General features: G+C 37.2%; 1 protein-coding gene across 6 annotated transcripts in view; it reads right to left on the minus strand.

Annotated features, from left to right (window-relative positions):
• Nucleotides 1-212: 212 nt before the first annotated feature.
• ZPBP (zona pellucida binding protein) overlaps nt 213-27,068 on the minus strand; it is a 127,642-nt gene continuing 100,786 nt past the window's right edge. For all 6 annotated transcript variants that reach the window (XM_072598137.1, XM_072598133.1, XM_072598135.1 and 3 more), the window contains one exon: nt 213-410. In XM_072598137.1, coding sequence (XP_072454238.1) covers nt 319-410 — 92 coding nt within the window. In that variant the 3' untranslated portion in view covers nt 213-318. The remainder of the gene's footprint in view (nt 411-27,068) is intronic.

Genomic DNA, 27,068 nt, shown 5'->3' on the forward strand with positions numbered 1-27,068 from the left:
TATATATATATATATATATATATATATATATATATATTCTAGCATATTTCTGAAGCACAGTGAAGCAGGATATAGCATAGATACATTTTATACTTTAAGTCTAAAATAAATAAACTATATTAATAAATTAGAAACTTTGGGATCCAGTCTTTTCAGTCTTGGTAAGACATTTCCACACTGTAATACCTGATTAAAAAGATGACTCACCATTCTTTTTTTGTTTTTTTTTAATAAATGTATTTTACTTATGGAAAATGATGAAAATATTTTAACTTCTTAAATTTATTAAATTGTAAAGAAGCATAAAATAAAGGTACTTTAGCATTTCCTTGCTCCATACACCATGCTGATGTTGCACTGAAGGCAGTGAGTTCCACTGCGGGGGTTAAAACTTCCAGGACTGCAGATCACTGTAAGTAAAGAAAAAGCTAATAAATAAAGTGTCTCTGAAAGGCCATCTGTGAAATAAATGACTTAATAAGGTGATCTATTCTCCAACATTTGAATCCAGTAACATACAAAGTAGTTCATGTTAGTTTCACATTTACATGAACTCACAATATTTCATTCCACAGATTGGAAGATATCTTAACTGTTAATGAGGTCAGGTGTTGGCAGCACTGCTAAAACATTACCTTGCAGAACAGATGCATATAAACCATAGCCTACTAAGGAAAGTTAAACTGAAGTTCACAGGAGGATGATAAATTATGAGCAGCTTAGACTAGGAAAACTCCTGCTGATATCAACAGGAATAATACATGAAAACTTTAGCACCAAGTTCTTAAGAGTTATCTTGAAAAAGGAAGGATAAAATCATCAAAGATAAGTACAACATACTCTGCATTTGTGTATATATATATATATATATATATATATATATATATATATATATATATATATATATATATATATATATATATATATATATATATATATATATATTTTCCTCCTAGAATACTGATTGATAAGAAAATGTTACAAAAAGAAAAAAAAAAAAGAGGATAAAATGGGTAAAGGTAAGTCCAGCACCCAGGAAATCACCTTGACTCATTCAATACTTCTAAAGATCTAAAGAACTTGATTCTAGGGTTTTACATATTTTCTCAATTTTTACCAGAGTATAAACTAGGAGCAAAGGCAGTTGAAGTGGAAGCAAGAAACAAATCTCTAAGGAGAAGGGAAAGGGAGTGAGGTGGATTATGAAATGGCAATCTCAAGGGGCTAATTTTGCCCAGTTAAGCATTCATATTCTGATTCCCAGATCAATATTATCAGATACATAGGCTAAAACAATGCGAGAACCCATTCTTCAAAGTCCTATTTTCTTCAACTTGCTGTTAAGTCTTACTAACAGGAAACCCAGTATCTCATGTCCTAGGCCTCCTTGGAGACAACAATGATGCTTATAACCAGTTTCTAGTAAGCCAAATGTCTTGGTAAAACGTGCTCTTTCCTAATTCACTACCTCTCCCACCTCCCACTTCTAATGAAAATATTTTCATTACTTTGTAGATTTTATATTCATTGTCCTATGTTGTATACACACACACACACAGGCCAAAGCTCCTTGTGGGCAAGAACTGATTCACTTTTATTTCTATCCCCAGTATCTAGAATAGTGTTAAATGTGTTTCTTTGAATTGATATTCTATAGTGGAAGCTGAGTAACAGTTACCTCTGACTAAAATAGCTCTAAGATTCACATTGGTACAGAAATACAAATCCTGCAAAGGTTTTGTTGGCATGTACATGTGTTTAAAATACACATGTGCAAGGGGAGAATGTAGGAAATTTGGTTACCTTAAAAGACAAAGTTGAAAGTGACATAAATTTAATGTAGTGCTATAAATGTATGAGTTCACTGCATGTGATATCCCAGGAAATAGGATAACAATATTTTTGATCATAATAAAAATGAAATCTATTTATCAACTATCTACATGCAAAGAGCTATGGAAGACACAAAGAAGTATAGATACAGGAAATTTATATTGTAATGAACTTTAATTCTTATTGGGGTGAAAAGACATAAACACACAAAATGATCATTTAAAATTTGAAGCAGTATTTAACTGACAATTGGTTCATAAAAAGACAGTAGGTTTCCTAGACTTAGAGACCAAGAAAAAGTTCTTTAGGTTGGAGCAGAAAGGAAAAATTTCCTTAAGGTGAAAGATATCTAGGATTTAGGTAGATGGAGAAGGCTTTTTTTTCCTTTTGAGGAAGCATGTTGTACAGTGTAAATAGTACGTGCAAAACTGGGTGGATGGTGTAATAGCGACTTAAATGGGAAAATCTTTCCCATTCATTAACAGGCCCATGTGACCTGCTTAAATCACCTGGAAGCCTAAGACACATATGGTGGGAAGAGTTTTTTGAAGGGGTAGAAAGAGAAGGGTCCAGCAGAACCAGAAGAAGTTAGTTATTGAGAGAGCATGAGGTAGATGAGAGAGGACAGCAGGCCAAATGGTATAGCAAGGCTCCTCAGTGTTTGCTTGTGGGAAGGCCCTGGGGAAAGGGGCTGGAGACAAGAAGGGGAGGCTTGAGAATGCCTTTGTTCCTAGCAGTGCTAAGGTGTATTGACTTCTGTAAGGACAAGTAAAGTAGGATCTTTTGCTGTTTTTGTTTTACTAAAAGTGCCTCCGAATAATGTGATTAAGGAGGATCTTCCCCACTCATTGTCTGACCTGGGAAGATTTGTAGGAAAGGCCATTCCTTTTGTTAATGAGGCACTCTTTCTCAAGGGAGATGATGCCCTCTGGCTCTAAAAAGTGTATAAAGATGCAAGTGCATGTTTTACTTTGGGACTTACTGACTTGTTTGGCCAGGCGAGGACTCTGGGAAACCATCAAGGAGCGACCCTCCCCTGCCCCAACACACACACACACACACACACACACACACACACACACACCCCAGATGTCAGTGCTTCCCTCCCTGGTCAGACAGTTGGACCTGTCTGTTGAATTCAGCAGAGGAAGCCATGTCTGTTGATCTTCGATTTTTCTGTATTTTCTTTGAAGTTCAGGGTACTGACTGCCCTGAACTAGGTGAATGATATATGTGCTTGGTTAAAGGAATGATACATGTGCTTGATTCAAGTGATTGTTAACTTCTCAAAAGTTGCCTTTCCTTATATGAATGCAGATCTGAGAACCTGTGACAGCAAGGCCCTCTGTAGATGTTGGGGTGCTTACTATTACAACTTCTTGGCTACTATGACGGATTTCTGGTTCTAGGGTTTGGCTTTCTTGTATCTGAATAAATGTTTTTCTTCTGTCTTCTATATGGAGAGTTTTTTATACTTTGTGATTGAGAATAATACCAGCATATTCATAGCCATCATCAATGCTGTGAATATTGCCTGAGTGATACAGATGGGCATGAGAGAAATGTTTTCAGGAGCCAGAAAGCAGACAATGTAGTTGAAGCAAAGGATTTCTGATACGGGAATGTGATGGTAGGAAGAGAACAAAGGATAACTGAACAAGAAGAGTTCAGAGAGAAGAAGCAATACATGTAGCTTCACAAAAGGCAAGAGAGGAAAGAGTTTCAATTGATGATTAATAATGTCAATTGTTGCAGAGTTTAAGAATTAGAACTGAGAACAGACCCTGGATTAGACAGAAATAGAGGCAGAAACCAACTAGCAGAAATCATATCCCTAAACCTGGATGTTAGAAGCCATCAAATCCAACCCCATTTTACAGATGAGGAAACTGAAGCCTAGGGCCTGGAGAGTGAGGTGACTGGCCCAAGGTCAAAGGGGTGCAAATGCTAGAAACAAGATATGAATCCCTGTCCTTGGATTCCCAATCAAGTGCTTTATCTGATGTTCTGATATGCCACATCTGATGATGCTCAGCACCACTGTTGTGAATGACTAAGGAAAGTGACTGTGAAGTCCACTACTAGTTTTATCAATACTAGGCCACTTTGACTATCCAGAGTCCAAGAGAACTGCCACAAAACCAAAAGGTAGAGGTATAAGGACAAGTCAGAGGCTCCTCATGGTGTGATCCTTCAATCTTATTATTCTTTTTCCCAACAAGCACTCTAAAATGTTGATTTAGATGTTACTAATAATAAACACTTCTTCCATATGATTGAAACTTTAAAAAACAATTTTCACACATATGGTCACGTTAGTATCTTCACAAGCACCTTGTGGAGTGGGTGGACAGGTCATGTTAATCTCTTCTTACAGGGAGGCCCAGAGATGTTTGAGGTCACTTGGGTACTTAGTGCTGGAGCTTTTCTTTTAGAGTTCCTTTCATTATATTATGCTGCCTATCAAACAACCTGATAAGAGTAGTGTCTGGCCTTCCCTTACAACTCATCCTAGTAAAAAAAAATATTTTTTCATAAATTGGAGGATAAGATGAAAAATAATGTCCATAGTAAGGGACCAGTGTGGAGGTAAAGCTTATTTTTTTTAGGGTGTGTGGGGGGAATGAGTAGGCATCTGCAGAAACTCAGCATCAAAAAGACCTTTAGAACACAGAAAGTCAAAACTCACCCTAGCATAAAAGATTTGAGAATGTATGTACAACTGAACAGTGCCTAAATGAAGTCATGAATATAGATAATTTACTAGAAAGTGAAAGAGAATCATATCTAAAAGGGGAAGAGGTCAAATAAAGATTTATTACCCAAGACATTATAAATGTATACATACTTCTAGCTGGTTACGAACCTAGAAGGAGAAACTGAAGATGAGGGAACAATTTTGGTAGAAAAGTCACAGGTTGAGGAGATACGATCAAGAGCACAGGTGGAAAAGTGATCCTTGAAAAGTAGGAAAAAACCTATGTTCCTCAGAGCACCAAAGATGATGTGTGCACGGCCAGCAATGAATGACTAGTCTGAGATGGACTACTATGGAGCAAGGTGTATTAAGGGGTGCTACACCAAATAGTCTCTTTGTTCTTACTAAAATAGGAAACAAAGTCAAGTTCCAAATAATGAAAGAGGCTTGAGCCTTGAGGGAACGAATAAAGGTTTGGAACAGATACTTTCAGTGACAGGCTACAGGATCAATGAGAAATTGGAGGTGGAGGGAAGTACTGTTTTTGCAAGTCAAGATGAGAAGAGAGCATGAATAATGTGATGAAATCATTCTGCATACTTTGGTTGAAAGTCTGAATTTGGATGTAGCATGTATAAATTTCCTGGTTTGTGCTATGGCATATTAATGATGTAAGATATGCATGATAATGGGGAAGAGTTTTAACAGTTGGTTCTTTCATGGAATGAGGGAGAAGTTGTACAAATGCTACTGGAGAAGAGAATAGGAACAAAAAGTTAGCATGAAGCTAGAGGCAGCATATGCAAAATGTGGCTCCAAAAAAGAGAGTCAAAGGCTTAAACCATGGCATGTGAGGCTATAACTAGGCTTAGAGCTTTCAAAAAAGGAGAGTTCAGTTGGCAGATCACATATTTGATGACCGATATTGTTTTCCTGGAAGAGGACCACTGGTTTAGGAACTGAAATTGTGAATTTTGTAGATTTTTAGCTTTTCTCTGACAACTAGAAAAAGTGTGCAAAGATTTCTGGCTCATATGATTAACAAATAGAGGGCTAAATATTTTCTCTGATACTGTCAACATCTTAAACTTCTACAAAACAGAAATTATGCACCAAAGATAAAGGAACTTCAGTGGCCCAGATTTAGGACACCTAGAATCCAAAAGACATGTAAAAAGTAAAGCAAAACAAATCCCCATGATTACAAAATTGAGCTTACTGGGCATACCTCCCTTACCTCAGCTACTGACTATGAGGCTGCACTTAGCCGACCCAAGGACAAGGATCCATGTAAAGTCTCCCAACAAAACTGATGCCATACCCTCATCCCCCCTCCCTCTCTCCAGTGCTGTAGAGATCCCAGCTTCAAGTTGCAGAATTTTACTCAGCCATGACAGTCAGGCAGCACTGTAGTTGCTTTTCAGTTGTAGAAGTTGGGGGAGAGGAGGGAAGAAAAAGAGGGGAGGGGAAGGAAGAGAAAGAAAGGAGGAAGAAGGGAGGGGAAAAGAAAGAAAAAGCAATTTAGTCTGTGCTGCAACAGATCTTGGCAGGAAAGCCAGGAAGAAAGGAGAGAAAGAGGCAGGACAAATGTCTTGACTTGAAATAGGGTTTAATATCCCACTCACCTCCTCCCAGAGCCTCAAAGATCAGAACTACAGAAATCAATCCAGTAGCACCAGCAAAACAGCAGCTCTCTAAACTGCTGGTGCAAGACCAAAGTACTTAGTAAAGAGGGAAGGGGACAAGTATTGTAATTCTACAAGTCATTTGAGACAGAGCCCCAGGTTCCTGAACCACGAATTAAACATACTTGGAAAAAGTTGACATAATTTGAGATCCAGAGCCCAAGAAAACCACTATCACAGGGTTGGGACACAGACAGTGAATAGTAGGGGAAAATAAAGGGGAAAAACATATGGAATTACAAAAGATTTCAGGAAGAAGAAAACTCAAAACCCTTGAACATAAGGAGAAAAATCATCAGGGAAAATATCTTCATTTATTTATTTATAGTTTTCAACATTCATTTCCACAAAATTTTGAGTTCCAAATTTTCTCCCCATCTCTTCCCTCCTTGCACCCCAAAATGCCATGCATTCTGATTACCCCTTCCCCCAATCTGCCCTCCCTTCTATCATACCCCTCCCTTCCCTTAAACCCATCTTCTCTCTTTTCTTGTAAGACAAGATAGATTTCTATATCCCACTCATTACCTGTATTTCTTATTTCCCAGTTGTATGCCAAAACAATTCTCAACATTAGTTCCTAAAACTTTGAGTTTCAACTTCTCTCCCTTTCTCCCTCCCCATCCATCCACACTGTGAAGGCAAGCAATTCAATATAGGCTATATATGTGTAGTTTTGCAAAACACTTCCATAACAGTCATGTTGTGTAAGACTAACTATATTTGCCTCCATCCTATCCTGCCCCTCATTTATTCTATTCTCTCTTTTGACCTTGTCCCTCCTCAAAATTATTTACTTCTAATTACTCCCTCCTCCCATTTGTTCTCCCTTCTATCATCTCCCCCAAGCCACTTGTCCCATTTTCCCCTACTTTCCTATAGTATAAGATAGATTTTCATACTAAATTGAGTGTGCATGTTATTCCCCCCTTAAGCCTAATGTGATGAGAGTAAGCTTCACTTTTTCCCTCACCTTCCCCCTCCACTGAAAAAGCTTTTTCTTGCCTCATTTAATGAGAAATAACTTGCCCCATTCCATTTCTCCCTTTCTCCTTTCAATATATTCCTCTCATCTCTTAATTTTCTTTTTTAGATATCATCCCTTCCTATTCAACTCACTCTGTGCCCTCAGTCTATACATGTGTGTCCTCAGTCTATACATGTGTGTATGTGTGTGCGTGTGTATATGTGCATATGTGTATAATCCCTCCCACTATCCAAATATTGAGAATAATTTCAAGAGTTACACATATTATCTTTCCATGTAGGAATGTAAACAGTTCAACTTTAGTAAGTCCCTTATGATGTCTTTCCTGTTTACTTTTTCATGTTTCTCTTGATTCTTGTGTTTGAAAGTCAGATTTTCTATTCAGCTTTAGTATTTTCATCAAGAATGCTTGAAAGACCTCTATTTCATTGAATGACTATTTTTTCCCCTGAAGTATTATACTCAGTTTTGCTGGGTAGGGGATTCTTGGTTTTAATCCTAGTTTCTTTGACTCAGGGAATATTATGTTCCAAGCCCTGAGATCCCTTAATGTAGAAACTGCTAGATCTTGTGTTATCCTGATTGTATTTCCACAATACTTGATTTGCTTCTTTCTGGCTGCTTGTAATATTTTCTCCTTGACCTGAGAACTCTGGAATTTGGCAACAATATTCCTAGGAGTTTCTCTTTTTGGAACTCTTTCAGGAGGTGATTGGTGGATTCTTTCAATATTTATTTTGCCCTCTAATTCTAGAATATCAGGGCAGTTTTCCTTTATAATTTCATGAAAAATGGTGTCTAAGCTCTTTTTTTGGATAATGGCTTTCAGATAGTCCCATAATTTTTAAATTGTCTCTCCTGGATCTATTTTCCAGGTCAGTTGTTTTTTCCAGTGAGGTATTTCACGTTATCTTCTATTTTTTTTCCATTCTTTTGGTTCTGTTTTGTAATTTCTTGATTTCTTATAAAGTCATTACCTTCCATCTGCTCCATTCTAATTTCTAAAGAACTATTTTCTTCAGTGAGCTTTTGAACCTCCTTTTCCATTTGGTTAATTCTGCTTTTTAAAGCATTCTTCTCCTCATTGGCTTTTTGGACCTCTTTTGCCATTTGGGTTGGTCTATTTTTAAAGGTATTATTTTCTTCAGCATTTTTGGGGGTCCCTTTTAGCAAGCTGTTGAGTCACTTTTCATGATTTTCTTGCATCACTCTCATTTCTCTTCCCAATTTTTCCTCCACCTCTCTTATTTGATTTTCAAAATCCTTTTTTGAGCTCTTCCATGATCTGAGACCACTGCATATTTATTTTGGAGGTTTTGGATGCAGAAGCCTTAACATTTATGCCTTCCTCTGATGGTATGCATTATTCTTCCTCATCCAAAAGAATGAAAGAAAATACCTGTTCACTTAGAAAGTAGCCTTCTCTTGTCCTATTTTCTCCCCTTTTTTGGGCATTTTCCCAGGCAGCTACTTGACTTTTGGTTCCTTTGTCAAGTGGAGGGTATACTCTGGAGACCTGTAAGTTCTCAGTTCCTCCAAGGTGGCACAATCAAAGTAGAGGAGTTTACTCCTCTCCTGGTCTGTGCTCTGATCTGGGAGCAACCACAGGCACTCTGTTCTGCCTAGGATCTGCCAGCAGGGTTCCCTCTCCAGAGTCTCCATCAGATCCACCAGACTAGTCAGAGCTCCCCCTCACCCCTGGGCCACCACTCATGGCTGAGATCCAGATCATCTGCTTGATTCCCTCAGGGGCTTTAGGCTGAGGGCTCCAAAAATGGATGTTGTTGCTGCTGCTGGTGGGGCCAGATTGCATTCCTTTCTCAACAATGTGGGAGAGCTTTCTCACTGACCTTTGGAGCTGTCTTTGGCATCTGTTGGTTGAGAATTCTGGGAACCCCTGCTGCTACACGGAATTCTGACCATTGAGGCCCGCTCCAATCCTATCTCTGCTATGGTGTGGCCAAGCCTGGGCTGTGCTCCACCCTGAGCCTAGTGAGATACACCTTTCCTGTCGGCCTTCCAGGGTGTTTTGGGCTGGAAATCTCTTTCACTCTGTCATTTTTGTGGCTTCTGCTGCTCTAGAATTTGTTTAGAGTCACTTTTACAGGTATTTTATGGGCCACAGGGGGGAGCTTCTAAAGGTCTGTCTTTCTATTCGGCCATCTTGACTCCACCCCCCTATCAGGGAAGATATTAACAGAAGAAGGAAATGTGGCCCCCAAATCTAATAAACGTGTTTAAGTATCTATGAATAAATACTGAAAAACAAGGAAAAAACAATCTAATACTAAAGGCAAACAGATTACCCTATGAAATTTGAGGAGAACAAGTACTGTTTCTGAGTGATAGAAAAGGGAAATGAGAATTATGAGAGGAGAATATATAGTCTATAAGGCAAAAATAACAGGCAGAATAGAAAAACTGCAATCTGAAATGACAAGTCTCACCACCAGGCACAAAAGAGAGAACAATAGTTTGGGAATGCAAATACATAGAAATGAAGGACAATCTAGAAGAAGAGAAGAAAAATCAATAACATTAAAACAAATTATGTTCACTATGCAATCAAACTATGGAAATCTCAAAGACAAGATACATAAACAAAAGGTCCAGAATATGAAGGGAATTAATAAAAAGAAATGCTAGGGAAGGTGGCCTAGCCATACCAGATCTTCAATTGTATCATAAAGCAGCAATCATCCAAACCACTTGGTACTGACTAAGAAATAGAGTGGTAGATTTGTGGAACAGGCTAGGTACAAAAGACACAGTAGTCGATTATAGCAATCTATTATTTATGATAAACCCAAAGACTCCAGCTTCTGGGATAAGAACTCACTATTTGAGAAAAACTGCTGAGAAAATTGGAAAATGATCTGTATGGCAGAAAATGGGCACAGACCAACATCTGACACCTTGAACCAAAATAAGTCCAAATGGGTACATGATTTAGATATAAAGGCTGATACTATAAACAAATTAGGAGAGGAAAGAATAGTTTATCTATCAAATTTAAGGAGAATGGAGGAATTTATGACCAAACAAGAGATAGAGGACATTATGAAATGCAAAATGGATAACTTTGATTACATCAAATTGAAAAACTTTTGTACAAACAAAGAGTGCAACCAAGATTAGGAGGGAAGCAGAAAACTGGGAAAGAATTTTTACAACTAGTTTCTCTGATAAAGACCTCATTTCTAAAATATATAAAGAACTGAGTCAAATTAACAAGAATACAAGTTATCCCCCAATTGATAAATGGTCAAAGGACGTGAACAGGCAGTATTCAGAAGAAGAAATTAAAGCTAAGTATAATCATATGAAAAAATGCTCTAAATCTGTTGATTAGAGAGATGCAAATCAAAACAACTCTGATGTAAAACATCACACCTATCAGATTGACTAACATGACAAAACAGGAAAAGGATAAATGTTGGAGAAGATGTGGGAAAGTTGGAATACTAATTCATTGCTGGTGGAACTGTGAGCTGATCCAATCATTCTGGAGAACAATTTGAAACTATGCCCAAAGGGTTTTTAAAAGTGTATATCCTTTGACTCAGCAATGCTGTTTCTAGGGCTGTATTCCAAAGAGATCATAAAACTGGGAAAGGTCACATGTACAAAAATGTTACAGCACCTCTCTGTGGTGGTCAAGAACTGGAAACTGAAGAAATCAATTCAGGACTGACTGAACAAGTTGTGGTATATGAATGTAATGGAATCCTATTGTGCTATAAGAAATAATGAACAGACAGACTTCAGAAAAACCTGGAAAGACTTGTATGAACTGATTCTGGGTGAAGATAGAAGAACCAGGAGAACATTGTACACAATAAACATCCACAGTGTGAGTTGACTGATTTTGGAATACACTTCGGTCTTCTCAGCAATGCAAGGACCTAAAATAATTTCAAAGGATTCATGATGGAAAATGTCATTTACATCCAGAGAAAGAAATATGGAGTCTGAATGTAGAGCACAGCAGACTACCTTCATTTTGGTTTGGTTTTGCTTCTTCTTTCTCATGGTTTCTCCCATTCATTATAATTCTTCTATACAACATGACTAATGTGAAAATATGTTTAATAGGAATGTATACATGGAGCCTATATTGGATTGCAGGCTGTCTTGGGAAGGAACCAGGGAGGGAAGGGGAGAAAATTTAAAATATATGGAAGTAAACATTCAAAACTAAAATTAAATAAATTAACAAAAAAAAACCCAAAAAACAAACAAACAAACAACAACAACAAAGACAGGATAAATAGCGACAACCTAAAGATTATATGTCTTCCAGAAGAACACTACAGGCCAAAAAACTGTAACCCCATGATTAATGAAATAATAGGGGAAGAACTACCAAGAATATCTAAAATCAGAAATGTCAACTGAAAGAATTTATAGATCACCTCCAGAAAATTATTCAGAACTGCAAACTCCAAGACATATAGTGGTTCAATATAACAAGTCAATTCAAAAACAAGTTCTGCAAGCAATCAGGAGAAAGACAATTAAATACAAATGAAAAGAAGTTTCAAATAACACAAACCTATTCTGTACCCACTAAAGAAATGTAAGAAGGAAAGACAGAGCAAAGATGGCAGAGTAAAGGTGGGATTCATTTGCGCTCTCCCAAATTCCTCACCAATAACTTTAAAATAACACCTCAAAACAAGTTCTGGAATGACAGAACCAACAAAAAAATAAAACAGAGGAAAGCAATTTTTCACCCTAAAACAGCTTAGAAGGTCAACAGGACAGGTCTGTTTCACTAGGGTAGGAGGGCAAGCAAGCAGCAGGTCATGAGGGAAACTGAATGGCAGTCATCAGTATCTGAAGGTCTTCATCCACAGACAGTAAAGGGGATGGACAATTGATCGAAAGGAGATTATAAGGGCCCTTTGACTGGTACTGGGTAAAGGACTTGTTGTACTGCCCATACTTGGTTCTAGGTTGCAGTCCCAGAGCACACTGGGACATGGGGCTACAGGAGAGCAAGGGACAATGGTCACAGTTTCAGGGCAGAAAAGAGTTTTTGTGGTTGCTCACAGATGAGATCATAGGCCAGATGATCAGTGACCATACTTTTTCTTAGATCATACTACCTAGGAAGACCCCCAGAACTAGTTCTGAAAACAGCAGCATGAAAATCCTAAAACTTGGGATAGGGCTCCCTCTACCAAGGAGCAGAGTTGAACTTTAACATAAAGTTAAAAGTCAAGAAACAGGCTGAGAAAAGGAGCAAAAAACAAAAAAGAATCTGTTCACAGAAAGTCACTATGCTGATAGAGAATATCAAAGCACAAAAATCAGAAGAAGACAACTAAATCAAAATAGGTACTTTGAGAGACAGAAAAGAAAAATGTCAATTGGCCTCAGGACTAAAAAAAATTCCTAGAATAGCTCAAAGAGGATTTTAAAAATCAAAAAAGACAGAAAGTGGAAAAACTAGAAAAAGAAATGAGTGATACAAGAAAATAATGAAAAAGAGTCAATAGCTTGATAGAGGAGGCACAAAAAAATTGAAGAAAATATCTCCTAAAGAGACAGAATAGGCAAAATGGTATTTTAAAAAATAATAAAAGGCAAAGAACAGAAGAAGAACTTAAAAATCAGAATTGGTCAAATGGAAAATTATGTACAAAAATTCACTGAAGAAAAGAACTTCTTGAAAAAGTAGAATTGACAAAATGGAAAAGTAGGTACAAAGGCACATTGAAGAAAATAATTCCTTAAAAATTAGAAATGGGAAAGTGGAAGCTAGTGAAACCAAGAGCCCCCAGAAACAATACAACAAAACCAAAAGAATGAAAAAATAGAAGAAAGTATACAACATCTCACTGGAAAAGTAACTAACTTGAAAAATAGATCCAGATCATATAATTTAAGAATTACTGGAGTCCCTGAAAGCTATGATGAAAAAAAAAATTCAAGAACTTATCCAGGAAAACTGCCCCAATAGCCTAGAATGAGTGGGTAAAAGAGAAATGGAGAGAATCCACCAATCACTTCCTAAAACAGATCCCAAAATGCAAATTTAATATCATAAGTCAATTTTAAAGTCAAGGAGAAAACACAACCAAAACAACCAGAAACAACTCAAACATCATGGAGCCACGGTGAAGACAACACAAGATTTAGCAATTTCTACGTTAAAGGATAAGGAAGCTTGTTACATGACACTCTGAAGGGCAAAGGAGGTAGAATTACAACCAAGAATCACCTACCCAGCAAACTTAGTATAAACTTTCAGTGTGAAAAATGGATAATCAATGAAATGAAGGACTTCCAATAATTCCTAAAGAAAAGACCAGAACTGAATAAAAAATAAACAAGACTCAAGAGAAGCATAAAAAGGTAACCAGGCAATAAAATCATAAGGGATTCAATAAGATTAAACTATTTACATTCATACATGGGGATATCATACTTGTTCTTAAGAACTTTATCATTATTGGAGCAATTAGAAGGAGTCTACATACAAAGAGGGCACGAGTGTGAGTTGACAATGATGGAATGATTTCAAAAAAATAACATTAAGGGGTGAGAAAGAGTTATACACTTGTAGAATGAAAGGGAATAAAATGGGTCTCACATAAAAGAGGCATGAAAAAAGCTTGTGCAGTGGAAGGAAAGATGAAGAGGTATCAGACAACGCCTGGACCTTTCTCTCATCAGAACTGGGTGAAAGAAGAAATAACATAGATACTCAATTGGGTATAGAAATTTATCTGAGCCTACAAAGTAGGAGGGTGAAAAAAAAGTAAGGGAAGGGAGAGAAGGTTACTGATAGAGGAGAGGGCAGATCGGAGGAGGCAATAGTCAGAAGCAAAATACTTTTGAGGAAGGGTGATGTGAAAGGAAAGAGAGAGAATAAACTGGGGGAAAACAGGGTGGAAAGAAACACAGTAATTATAACTATAAAAATAACAGCAAATTTCTCTGAAAAAGTCCTCATATCTCAAATAGATGGAGAACAGAGTCAAATTAATAAGAATACAAGTCATTCCTCAATTGATAAATGATTAAAAGATATAAGCAGAGAATTTTCAGATGAAGAAATCAAAGCTTTCTAAGGTCATATGAAAAAATGCTCTAAATTACTATTGATTAGAAAAATGAAAATTAAAACTGTGAGGTACCCTTTGACAACTGTCATATTGACTAACATCACAGAAAAGGAAAATGATTAATGTTGGAGGGGATGTGGGAAAAATGGGACCCTAAGGCACTAGTGGTGGAGCTATGAACTGATCCAATCATTCTGGGGAACACCTTGGAACTATGACCAAAGGGCTATAAAACTGTACATAACCTTTGACCTAGCAATACCACTACTAGATTTGTATCCCAAAGAAATTTTTTATAAAGGAAAAGAACCTATATGCAAAAAATATTTTTGTGGTGGCAAAGAAATGGAAATTGAGGGGATGTGCAGCAACTAGGGAACAAGTTTTGTATATGATTAGGATGGAATACTACTGTGCTATAAGAAATGATGAGCAGACTGATCTCAGAATAAAACCTGGGGAGACGTACATGAACTGATGCAAAGTGAAGTGAACAGAACCAGAGAACATTGTACACAGCAATACTGTCTGATAATGAACTATTAATTTATTAACAACTTAGCTGTTCTCAGCAATACAATGATCCAAGAAAATTCCAAAAGACTTATGTTGAAAAATGCTAACCACCTCCAGGGAAAGAACTGAGAGAGTCTGAATGCAGATGGAAGCACACTTTTTAAAAAAATTATTTTTCTAGAGGTTTTTTGTCTGTCTTCTTTAATAAAATGACTAATTTGGAAAAATGTCTTTCATGACTACACATGTATACTACATGTTATACACATGTATAACCTGTATCAATTTGCTTGCTTTCTCATTGAGAAGGGAGGGTAAGGGAAAAGAATTTGGAATGAATGTTAATTATTGTTTTTACATGAAATTTGAAAAAATAAAAAAAATTTAAAGAAAGAAAACACAAGAAGGAATAATGTGTCTGAACAATGTTCAATAATAAGTGATTTGAAACATTCTTTTAAAAAAACATTATTTTTTTTTTTAAAATAACACCTTTCTTAGAAAGAAAACCAGACTTGAAGAGTTTATTTGCTTCTTGACCAACCAAGGCAATAGAAATGCAGGACAGGTGAATGAATTTGGCAGCCAAAAACAGCAATAACAAGTGTGGCAGCAGAGAGACTATTGAGAGATTTCTGCAAAAAGACAGGAGTGAAAGTGGAAGTCAAGTAGAGATAACAGTGAAGAGGTGGGACTGGGGAATAATAGATGGAATCTAACCACAACTGAATCAATCATTTTTTGTGGGGATTCATTACAAAAAGAGGGAGGGAAGTAGAGCATAGAGGGGATTGTGTGATATAAATGGGTCAAACTGAAGGCTAGCAGTAAGGGAAAAGTGATCTCTGATTTCAGGAGGAAAAGAACCTACAGGGGAGTAGATGAAGAAGGTGGGGGATTGAAAAGGGAGTCCTTGCTTTGGTAATGGGAGGAAATTCCATTGATACATGCTCCTATGAGTGAAGAAAGAAATTCTGCAAAGGAAGATGGGAACCTGATGTTGCTATAGCCTGGGAGATCTCATAATTTGAAAAGACCATTTGTCCTAACTTGAGAGGAAGAGAGCTGGAATTTCAGAGGGTTATTGGCACCTTGAAGAGTGGGAATGCATGGACCCAAGGAGGAAATTTTGAGGTAAATGGAGAAAAGACAACCAGTGGGAGGGTACATCAATGGGGGACTGCATAATCAAAGACACAGGAGATAAACGTGGGATGGGAGGTTTCATTTTCTCTGTAACATGTAGGAATCCACTTTGTTCTGGGAGTGAGGAACAATGGAAAAGGAGAATCTGCAGGGCAAACTCTACAATGCAATGGCAGATGATGCCTATAGAGAAGACCCTCTACTGGATACCTTGAAAACTGTTTTCATGAAGAATATAGAAAGTAGAATGTCTAGATTAATTATAGGGGTCAGGAAGCAGATAATGAGGTCTACAGTAGGCAGAAAGAGAAGATGGATAATAAAGAGAGAGAGACACTCTCTCTGGATAAGGTAGTAAAAAATGAAATTTTAAAAAATGAGTAGAACTAGTTGAAAGGAAGGAGATTAAGAATAATTAAGAGAGGCATGGGAGCAGGGAATCAAATTACCAGATAAAAGCAAGAAACAGAGTTGAACTAAGAATCAAAATCTCAAAATGAAGGGGGTATTTAATGGGAGGAGAGAAACAGAAGTTAGGGGAAGAGAACCATTAGGACTAGCGCAACCTTAAAAAAGAATAAGCTTAAGTAACTGAAGCAACATAGAACTGTGTTTACAGAAGAGGGGAAAATTAGTACTTGAAAAAGTAATACAGATGAAATATATAAACATAACTCTCAGTACTTTAAACGTGAATGGATCAAATAATTCAATAAAATGAAAAAGAGGCTAAGAAAATAAAATCTTACAATTTCTTACAAGAAAATATATTTTATAAACAGAGACAAACACAAAATAAAACAGAGACGACAAATAAATTTGCTAGGTATCAAATGAATCAAAAAAATTAAGTCACAAACATGCTACTGGAAACAAACAAAAATAAACATTCAAATAATAAAAAAGGAGGTAAAAGGAACAAATATTACTAATAAAGTTATGAATGTGAATGTTTTAACATTCAAATGAAGACATAAACAGTAACACCTTAGGGACAAGAGGCTTCAATATGCCTCTCTCATTTTTGGATAAGACAAGCAGAACAACAAACACAAAGGAAAATACGGAACTGAACAAATTATTGTGTATCTTTCATATGTGACAACAAAAGCATAGATAGAGATGTTGTGTATTTTTTTTCTCAGCACTACGTGAAATGTTTACAAAAACTGACCATGTGTTAGGGCACAGAGATATTGCAAACACTTGTAAATAGACAAAAATAGTCCATACATCATTTACAGACCATAATTCAATAAAAATAGCCATAGGTTCAGGGATTACAAACAAAATACAGACCCAAATGAAGTGTTAACAATTAAACAAATGGGTCAAAGAATGACTAATATAAACAATAATCACATTTAAGAAAATAATGATGGTAAAACAATATATCATAATTTCTAGGATGCAGCTAAAGCACTCCTCAGAGGAAAAATCATATTGCTTACAAGAATACATTAACAAAATAGAAGATTGATTGAATTGAATATGCATTTAAATATCCACTGAATGTGCATCTAAAAATTTTAAAGTGAACAAGTAAACTTAAACACAAAAGAGGGGATATTAAAAATTTTAGAAGTAGAAAAATAAGAAACAAAAATGACATAGAAATGATGAATGAAGCTGAAAATGGTTTTTTGAAGACTAATAAAATTAATAAATCTTTAATCTGATTAGAAAGAGGACAGAAAACTATAACAAAAGAATATCAAATAAGCAAGATGAAATGACAACAAAACCATAAAAAAATGAAAAGAATCATCAGAAAATATTGTGCATAGCTGTATGCAAACAAAATTGAGAATGCAAAAATAAAAAAATAGAGGAATGCCTTTGAAAATATAAATAACAAAACTATCAGAAAACCATAATGAGACCTTAAATAACCCAGTGACAGAAAAGGAAATAAGATCTAGCTATAAAGGAACTCCCAAATTAAATTTAAAAAACAACTTCTGACCATGATGGATTAAAAGGAGAATTCTGTCAAACTTATAGGCAATTGATACCATACTTCACTTTGAGAAAACATTCTCAAAAATTGAGAAAGAAAACACCCAACCACAATCCTTTTATGAGACAAATCCAGAAACTAGGAAAGAAAAAAATCTATAGGCCAATATCATTACTGAATATTGACTATTTTTTTTTAATCTTGTCAGACCACAACTATTTATCCAAAAAACCATTCATTATGACCAACTGGGATTTATATCATGGAAGTAAGTGTGGTTCAAAATTAGGAAAGTCATCAATATAATTAATCATATTTAAAAGCCAAACCATCCAAAACCACATAATCAACTCAATATAAATGCAGAAAAAACCTTTGACAAGTACAACACTTTTTTATGCTAAGAATCTTACAATGTATAGACAGAGGAACCTTATTTTAATATCATAAGAAGTATGTATCTAAAATCAAAAGAAGTCATATGAAATGGGGATATATTAGAACCTTTTCCAGTAAATATGGGAATGAAGCAAGGGTATCCACTCTGCCAGTTATCATTTGATAATATTTCTGAAAATGCTAACAACAGCAATAAAAATTAGAAAGAAATTAAAAACATAAAGGTAGGTGGAAAAGATTTAAAACAGTTTCTATCTTCTGATGATATGATGTATACTTGGAAAAACCTAAACAATCAACAAAGAGACTAATTGAAAGAATTAACAGTTTCAGCAAAGTTGCAGGTTACAAAGTAAACCCTCAAAAATGTACAGTATTTTTATATAATAATAACAAAATACAAGAAAAAATAAAGAAAAGAAAGTCTTATTCCAAATAATTACAAAATGCATAAAATATCTGGGAACTGATCTACCAAAGCAAACAAAAGACTTGTATAGAATTACAAAGTTTTCCTTAAAGAAATAGAAAATAAGGTAAATACCTAGAGATATATTCTGAGTTCATGGCTAGGCTGTGTCAATATGATAAAAATGACATTACTTCCAGAGTTAATTTATCTTTTAAGGCTATACCAATCATATTATCAAAGGATCCTTTATAGAATTTGATTTAAAAAAAAACAAAATTCATTTAGAAAAAACAAAAGTATCTAGAATGTCAAGAGAAATGATGGGAAAGAAATAGATGAAATACCCTTCCAGACCAATCCATATAATAAATCAGCAGTCATTAAAACCATCTGGTATTGGTTAAAAAATAGAGAGCTCTACAGAATAGATTAAACAAGGGTAAATCAGGAACAAATGAAGGAATGAGAGAAACCTTTGTAAAGATGCACAAAAATGAAATTTTAAAAACTAAAAAGAATTTAAAGGACTCAACACAGTGATAAAGTGAAAAATATAAATTACCTAGAGAAAAAAACTTCCTTATTTGATTTTTTAAAAATAAAATAAAAACTACTGGGAAAACTAGGGTGATAGAGGCATAGGGAGGAGAACCATGGGTATTTATTAAAAAGGCCAAGAAGAAATCTAATGATTCCTAAAGCTAAACAGTTAAGCAGGCAAAGAAATTGTATAGACATGGTCCTCAATATATATACTGAATGTGTAGAGGATTACAGGAAAGGAAGATAACATTGATTTTTTAAAATACATAATTCAAAAAAGATAAGTATGTGGCCAGTAATCCATTCCCCAACGCACACACATGGATTCATTCACAAAGACTTCCTTTTCATTTTTAAATATGTAATTTTTTACTTTTTATGGTTACTTCTTTTTTTAAAAAATGTTTTAGAGGATTTACTAGCAAACATAAAAACTTCAGCCCATCTCTAAATTACTGAATGTTATCTTGTCTTATCTGTCACTGCAGTCACCCAATAATACAATATTATTTGAAGTTGTGTTTTAAGTAGTTTCTTCTGCCCCATTCCTGATATCCCCATCTGCTATTTTGCCTCATCTAACTCAAAGATGAGGTGACTTCTAAGGTTTTCCACTATTCTCAAGGAGAATAAAATAAAGCTGACTAAAAATACTCCAAATACAGAGAATGGTGGGGTTAGGTGAGGGTTGTTTGCTTGTTTTTACATATGGAGCAATACAGACAAGGAAAAACAAAACTACTAGGGGTAGATGATGTAGTGTTGAAGAAAGGACTGCTATTTTAATTTAATCTTCTCCTGAAAGGAGAGTTAACAGGAATGGGATAAAGAGGGAATAACATACACATATATATATATGTATATATTTGGAAGGCTATACAAGTCTCAAATTTAGATAGAAACAAGAGGGAGTGAGAGGATAATGGAGGGATCTTTGGAGGACAGTAGGTTAAGTAACAGGAAGACAAGATAGCAGATAAGTAAAGCAGAGGAGTAAGGAAAGATAAGAAATAAGAGATACACACAACATAAAGATCAGGGGTAGAATTTATTAGGAAAAAAGCAGAGGTAGTAATCATCTCAAACAAAGTTAAAGCTAAAATAAATTTTTTTTCTTTTTTTTAAAATTATTTATTTATTTAACTTTTAACATTCATTTTCACAAAATTTTGGGTTACAAATTTTCTCCCCTTTTATCCCCTCCCCCCACCCCAAAACACCCAGCATTCTAATTGCCCCTATCACCAATCTTCTCTCTCTTCTATCATCCCTCTCTGCCCTTGTCTCCATCTTCTCTTTTGTCCTGTAGGGCCAAATAACGTTCTATACCCCTTTACCTGTATTTCTAATTTCCTAGTGGCAAGAACAGTACTCGACAGTTGTTCCTAAAACTTTGAGTTCCAACTTCTCTTTATCCCTCCCTCCCCACCCCTTCCCTTTGGAAGGCAAGCAATTCAATATAGGCCAAATCTGTGTAGTTTTGCAAATGACTTCCATAATAGTCGTGTTGTATAAGACTAACTATATTTCCCTCCATCCTATCCTGTCCCCTATTACTTCTATTCTCTCTTTTGATCCTGTCCCTCCCCATGAGTGTTGACCTAAAATTGCTCCGTCCTCCCCATGCCCTCCCTTCCATCATCCCCCCCACCCTGCTTATCCCCCACTTTCCTGTATTGTAGGATAGGTTTTCATACCAAAATGAGTGTGCATTTTATTCCTTCCTTTAGTGGAATGTGATGAGAGTAAACTTCATGTTTTTCTCTCACCTCCCCTCTTTATCCCTCCACTAATAAGTCCTTTGCTTGCCTCTTTTATGAGGGATAATTTGCCCCATTCAATTTCTCCCCTTCTTCTCCCAATATATTTCTCTCTCACTGCTTCATTTCATTTTTTTAAGATATGATCCTATACTCTACAATTCACTCTGTGCACTCTGTCTCTATGTGTGTGTGCATAATCCCACCCAGTACCCAGATACTGAAAAGTTTCAAGAGTTACAAATATTGTCTTTCCATGTAGAAATGTAAACAGTTCAACTTTTCTAAGTCCCTTATGACTTCTCTTTGCTGTTCACCTTTTCATGCTTCTCTTCATTCTTGTGTTTGAAAGTCAAATTTTCTTTTCAGCTCTGGTCTTTTCATCAAGAAAATTTGAAAATCCTCTATTTCATTGAAAGACCAATTTTTGCCCTGAAGTATTATACTCAGTTTTGCTGGGTAGGTGATTCTTGGTTTTAGTCCTAGTTCCTTTGACTTCTGGAATATCCTATTCCATACCCTTCAATCCCTTAATGTAGAAGCTGCTAGATCTTGTGTTATCCTGATTGTACTTCCATAATGCTTGAATTGTTTCTTTCTAGCTGCTTGCAATATTTTCTCCTTGACCTGGGAACTCTGAAATTTGGCCACAATGTTCCTAGGAGTTTCTCTTTTTGGATCTCTTTCAGGCTGTGATCTGTGGGTTCCTTGAATACTTATTTTGCCCTCTGGTTCTAGAATCTCAGGGCAGTTTTCCTTGATAATTTCATGAAAGATGATGTCTAGGCTCTTTTTTTGATCATGGCTTTCAGGTAGGCCCATAATTTTTAAATTGTCTCTCCTGGATCTATGTTCCAGGTCAGTTGTTTTTCCAATGAGATATTTCATATTATCTTCCATTTTTTCATTCTTGTGGTTTTGTTTTGTGATTTCTTGGTTTCTCATAAAGTCATTAGCCTCCATCTCTTCCATTCTAATTTTGAAAGAGCTACTTTCTTCAGTGAGCTTTTGAATCTCCTTTTCCATTTGGCTAATTCTGCTTTTGAAAGCATTCTTCTCCTCATTGGCTTTTTGAACCTCTTTTGCCAATTGAGTTAGCCTATTTTTCAAGCTTATTTTATTTTCTTCAGCATTTTTGTGGGGGTCTTCTTTAGCAGGGTGTTTAATTGTTTTTCATGCTTTGCTTGCATGTCTCTCATTTGTCTTCCCAGTTTTTCCTCCATCTCTCTAACTTGATTTTCAAAATAATTTTTGAGCTCTTCCATGGCCTAAGCCCATTGAGTGGGCTGGGATACAGAAGCCTTGACTTCTGTGTCTTTCCCTGATGGTAAGCACTGTTCTTCCTCATCAGAAAGGAAGGGAGGAAGTACCTGTTCCCCAAGAAAATAACCTATAGTCTTATTTTTTTTCCCTTTTCTGGGCATTTTCCCAGCCAATGACTTGCCTTCTGAATATTCACTTCACACCCACTTGGCCTCTAGATCCTCCCAGCCAGCGCTTGGGGTCTGAGATTCAAATGCTGCTTGCCAGCCTTAGGGCTTTGGGCAGGGGTGGGGCTGCTATTCAGTATGAGATTAAGTTCAGGTGCGCAGTTGGGGGCAGGGCCACCTCACAGGCTCAGTTCCCTCAGGGGGTTTATGCAGAGACCTTCAACAATGGTTCCAGGCTCCTGCCTGCTCTGGGAGCCCAGGTCTGCTCCCGCCTCAGCTGCTACCTCCCGAGGGGGCCTGAGTTATGGGGGCACCTCACTCCCCTCTCGACCAGCCAAAGAGACTCTCTCACCAACCCTTGTCACCTGTGGGTGAAGGGACCCGCACACCTGCTGGAGATCCCGTCCCTGAAGCCTGCTTGGATCTGCTCCCTTCTCGGATCCACTCCTCTCAGCGCCACGCAGCCAAGGCAGGCCTGGGCTCCGGGTCCACAGCATGAGGACATTTTGCAAGAGGTTTTCAGGCTCTCTGGAACAGAAATCTTGTCTGCTCTGTTGTTCTGTGGCTTCTGCTGCTCCAGAATTTGTTGGAAGTTCTTTTTTACAGATATTTTATGGGCAGTGGGTTCAGAGCTAGTATATGTGTGTCTATCTACTCCACCATCTTGGCTCCGCCCCCAAGCTAAAATAAATTTAATTGGGCGGAGGAGAAAGACGCACATACACATAGCTCCGAACCCACAACCCACAGAACAGCTAGAGGGGACCAACTCATGGTGAATTCTGCACCCAGAGGCCACAGAATATTGGAGCGAGGGAGATTTCTGTTCTGGAGAGACCTGCAAATCTCTCGCGGGGACTGGGCACCAGGACTGGGAGCAGAGGGCAGCCCTGCAGCAGCTGCAACACCATGAGGAAAAGATCAGAGCGGGTTTCAGGGACGGGATCTCCAGCGGTGGCACAAGCCCCTCCACCCACAGGTGACGGGGGTTGGTGAGAGTCTCTTTGGCAGGTCGAGAGGGGAGTGGGGTGCCCCCATGGCTCGGGCCCCCCCAGGAGATAGAAGCTGAGAGGCGGCTGCAGACAGGGGCTCCCCAAGCTGGCAGGAGCCTGGATCCATTGTGGAAGGTCTGTACATAAACCCCCTGAGGGAACTGAGCCTGAGAGGTGGCCCTGCCCCGACCTGACCACCTGAACTTAATTCTCACACTGAATAGCAGCCCTGCCCCCGCCAAAAGCCCTAAGGAGGGAAGCAGCATTTGAATCTCAGTCCCCAAATGCTGGCTGGGAGGACCAGGAGGTGAGGTGGGTGTGAGGAGAATATTCAGAGGTCAAGTCACTGGCTGGGGAGAATGCCCAGAAAAGGGAAAAGAAATAAAACTATTGAAGGGTACTTTCTTGGAGAACAGACATTTCCTCCCTTCCTTTCTGATGAGGAAGAACAATGCTTATCATCAGGCAAAGACACATAAATCAAGGATTCTGTGTCTCAGTCCACCCAATGGGCTCAGGCCATGGAAGAGCTCAAAAAGAATTTTGAAAATCAAGTTAGAGAGGTGGAGGAAAAACTGGGAAGAGAAATGAGAGGGATGAAAGAAAAGCATGAAAAGCAGATCAGCTCCCTGCTAAAGGAGAACCAAAAAAATGTTGAAGAAATTAACACCTTGAAAACTAGCCTAACTCAATTGGCAAAAGAGGTTCAAAAAGCCAATGAGGAGAAGAATGCTTTCAAAAGCAGAATTAGCCAAATGGAAAAGGAGATTCAAAAGCTCACTGAAGAAAATAGTTCTTTCAAAACTAGAATGGCACAGATGGACGCTAAGGACTTTGTGAGAAAGACAGATATCACAGAACATAGCGAGAAGATTGGAAAAATGGAAGACAATGTGAAATATCTTATTGGAAAAACAACTGACCTGGAAAATAGATTCAGGAGAGACAATGTAAAAATTTTGGGACTACCTGAAAACCATGATCAAAAGAAGAGCCTAGACATCATCTTCCACGAAATTATCAAGGAAAACTGCCCTGAGATTCTAGAACCAGAGGGCAAAATAAATATTCAAGGAATCCACAGAACACCGCATGAAAGAGATCCAAAAAGAGAAACTCCTAGGAACATTGTGGCCAAATTTCAGAGTTCCCAGGTCAAGGAGAAAATATTGCAAGCAGCTAGAAAGAAACAATTCAAGCATTATGGAAGTACAATCAGGATAACACAAGATCTAGCAGCTTCTACATTAAGGGATTGAAGGGTGTGGAATAGGATATTCCAGAAGTCAAAGGAACTAGGACTAAAACCAAGAATCACCTACCCAGCAAAACTGAGTATAATACTTCAGGAGAAAAAATGGTCTTTCAATGAAATAGAGGATTTTCAAATTTTCTTGATGAAAAGACCAGAGCTGAAAAGAAAATTTGACTTTCAAACACAAAAATGAAGAGAAGCATGAAAAGGTGAACAGCAAAGAGAAGTCATAAGGGACTTACTAAAGTTGAACTGTTTACATTCCTACATGGAAAGACAATATTTGTAACTCTTGAAACATTTCAGTATCTGGGTACTGGGTGGGAGTACACACACACACACATGCACACACGCACACATACATAGAGACAGAGTGCACAAGAGTGAATTGAAGAGGATGGGATTATATCTTAAAAAAAAATGAAATCAAGCAGTGAGAGAGAAATATTGGGAGGAGAAAGGGAGAAATTGAATGGGGCAAATTATCTCTCATAAAAGAGGTAAGCAAAAGACTTATTAGTGGAGGGATAAAGAGGGGAGGCGAGAGAAAAACATGAGGTCTACTCTCATCACATTCCACTAAAGGAAAGAATAAAATGCACACTCATTTTGATAGGAAAACCTATCTCACAATACAGGAGAGTGGGGGACAAGGGCACAAGCAGGGTGGGGGGGAGGATAGAGGGGAGGGCATGGGGAGGAGAATGCAATCCGAGGTCAACACTCCTGGGGAGGGAAAGGATCATAAGAGAATAGAAGTAATGGGGGACAGGATAGGATGGAGGGAAATATAGATAGTCCTATACAACACAACTAGTATGGAAATCATTTGCAAAACTACACAGATTTGGCCTATATTGAATTGCTTGTCTTCCAAAGGGAAGGGGTGGAGAGGGAGGGAGCTAAAGAAGTTGGAACTCAAAGTGTTAGGATCAACTGTAATGTTCTTATCACTAGGAAATAAGAAATACAGGTTAAGGGGTAAAGAAAGCTATCTGGCCCTACAGGACAGAAGAGAAGATGGAGACAAGGGCAGAGAGGGAGGATAGAAGAGAAAGCAGATTGGTCACAGGGGCAATTAGAATGCTTGGGTTTGGGGGGGAGGGGATAAAAGGGGAGAAAATTTGTAACCCAAAATTTTGTGAAATGTTAAAAGTTAAATAAAAAAAAAAACAATAAGAAGTAATATCAAAAAAAAATAAAAATAAAATAAATTTAATTAAAAGAGAAAAATAGAGAAACTACACTATATGTCAGTTATACTAATCAATATTGTTTTAGACTATTTAAAATAACTAGAGAGTAAAAGGCTGGAATTTTGCTGTGGTGTAGAAAATGAGTTGGTAGACTTAGGAAAATATGGAAAGACTATGAAGGAAGATTTTATTCATCCTCAGAGAAACAGAAGACAAAGTAGTACAGTCTTGTCTAGATGCATATAAATGTATATGTCTATATATGAGTATGATTACAGATGTGTGTATTTATGTGTATGCATATATGTTTGTGTGTATATGTGTATACATACATACCCATGCTTAATTGTAGCCTTCTGGGGGGGGCACGGAGAAGGTGAAAAAAGAACAAAGTAAAAAATGCACAGCACAGAACAAAAGACAACTTACAAGGAAGAAAAGATAGAAAGCTCTGAATACAATGTGTAATATTTATTACACAGGCTTTCTTGAAATAGGAATTTATTGCTGTATATTTTTAATCCTTTCTCACATTCTACTGTGCACATGGCAATGCTTTTATTTCTTCTTTTGTATTTAAGTTTATAATGTTTCTTTTTCTTTTCTTATTGTGCATTTTTTGAGTTTTAGTATTTAAGTTTATAATAAATCATTTTTTTTTAAATGAAGGCAAACACAATTCCAGGCCTTGGGGCAGGAAAAGCTCTTCCCACTGTACATTTATTGACTAAATCACTCTGTGATAGCAGGGAGTAAAGTACAGTTCTTTTCCTCTCCCAGGTTGCAGTTCCAGCAGTTGTGAAGAACAGGTTGGAGGTCTCCCCTTTCCAAAAGGCATGCTGCTCAGGAATTCTTCACTCTCTAGTAGATCAACTCTCCTAACTCTTCAATTTCAGGTCACTGTCTAGGCAAACTCCAAGGTTGGCATTGCTCAAAAAATTCACTTCTCTGCCAGTAGACTAGAAGCAGGGATAATGATGCCTACATTTTCCCAGACAGTAGGGAAAGGGTTCAGGAACATTGTTCATAAATTCCCTTCTAATATATTTGTCATGTGCTTCTGCCCATGGCAGCTATTAATGGTCCCGGAATCCAGGATAGAGACTAAACATGTATAGGCATCCCCTCAAATACATGAACATACACATGCTCTGTTCTACTGCATAATGGTCTTGTCTT

Source organism: Notamacropus eugenii, chromosome 3 (genome assembly GCF_028372415.1).
Source record: "Notamacropus eugenii isolate mMacEug1 chromosome 3, mMacEug1.pri_v2, whole genome shotgun sequence".
NCBI classification, from domain to species: Eukaryota; Metazoa; Chordata; class Mammalia; order Diprotodontia; family Macropodidae; genus Notamacropus; species Notamacropus eugenii.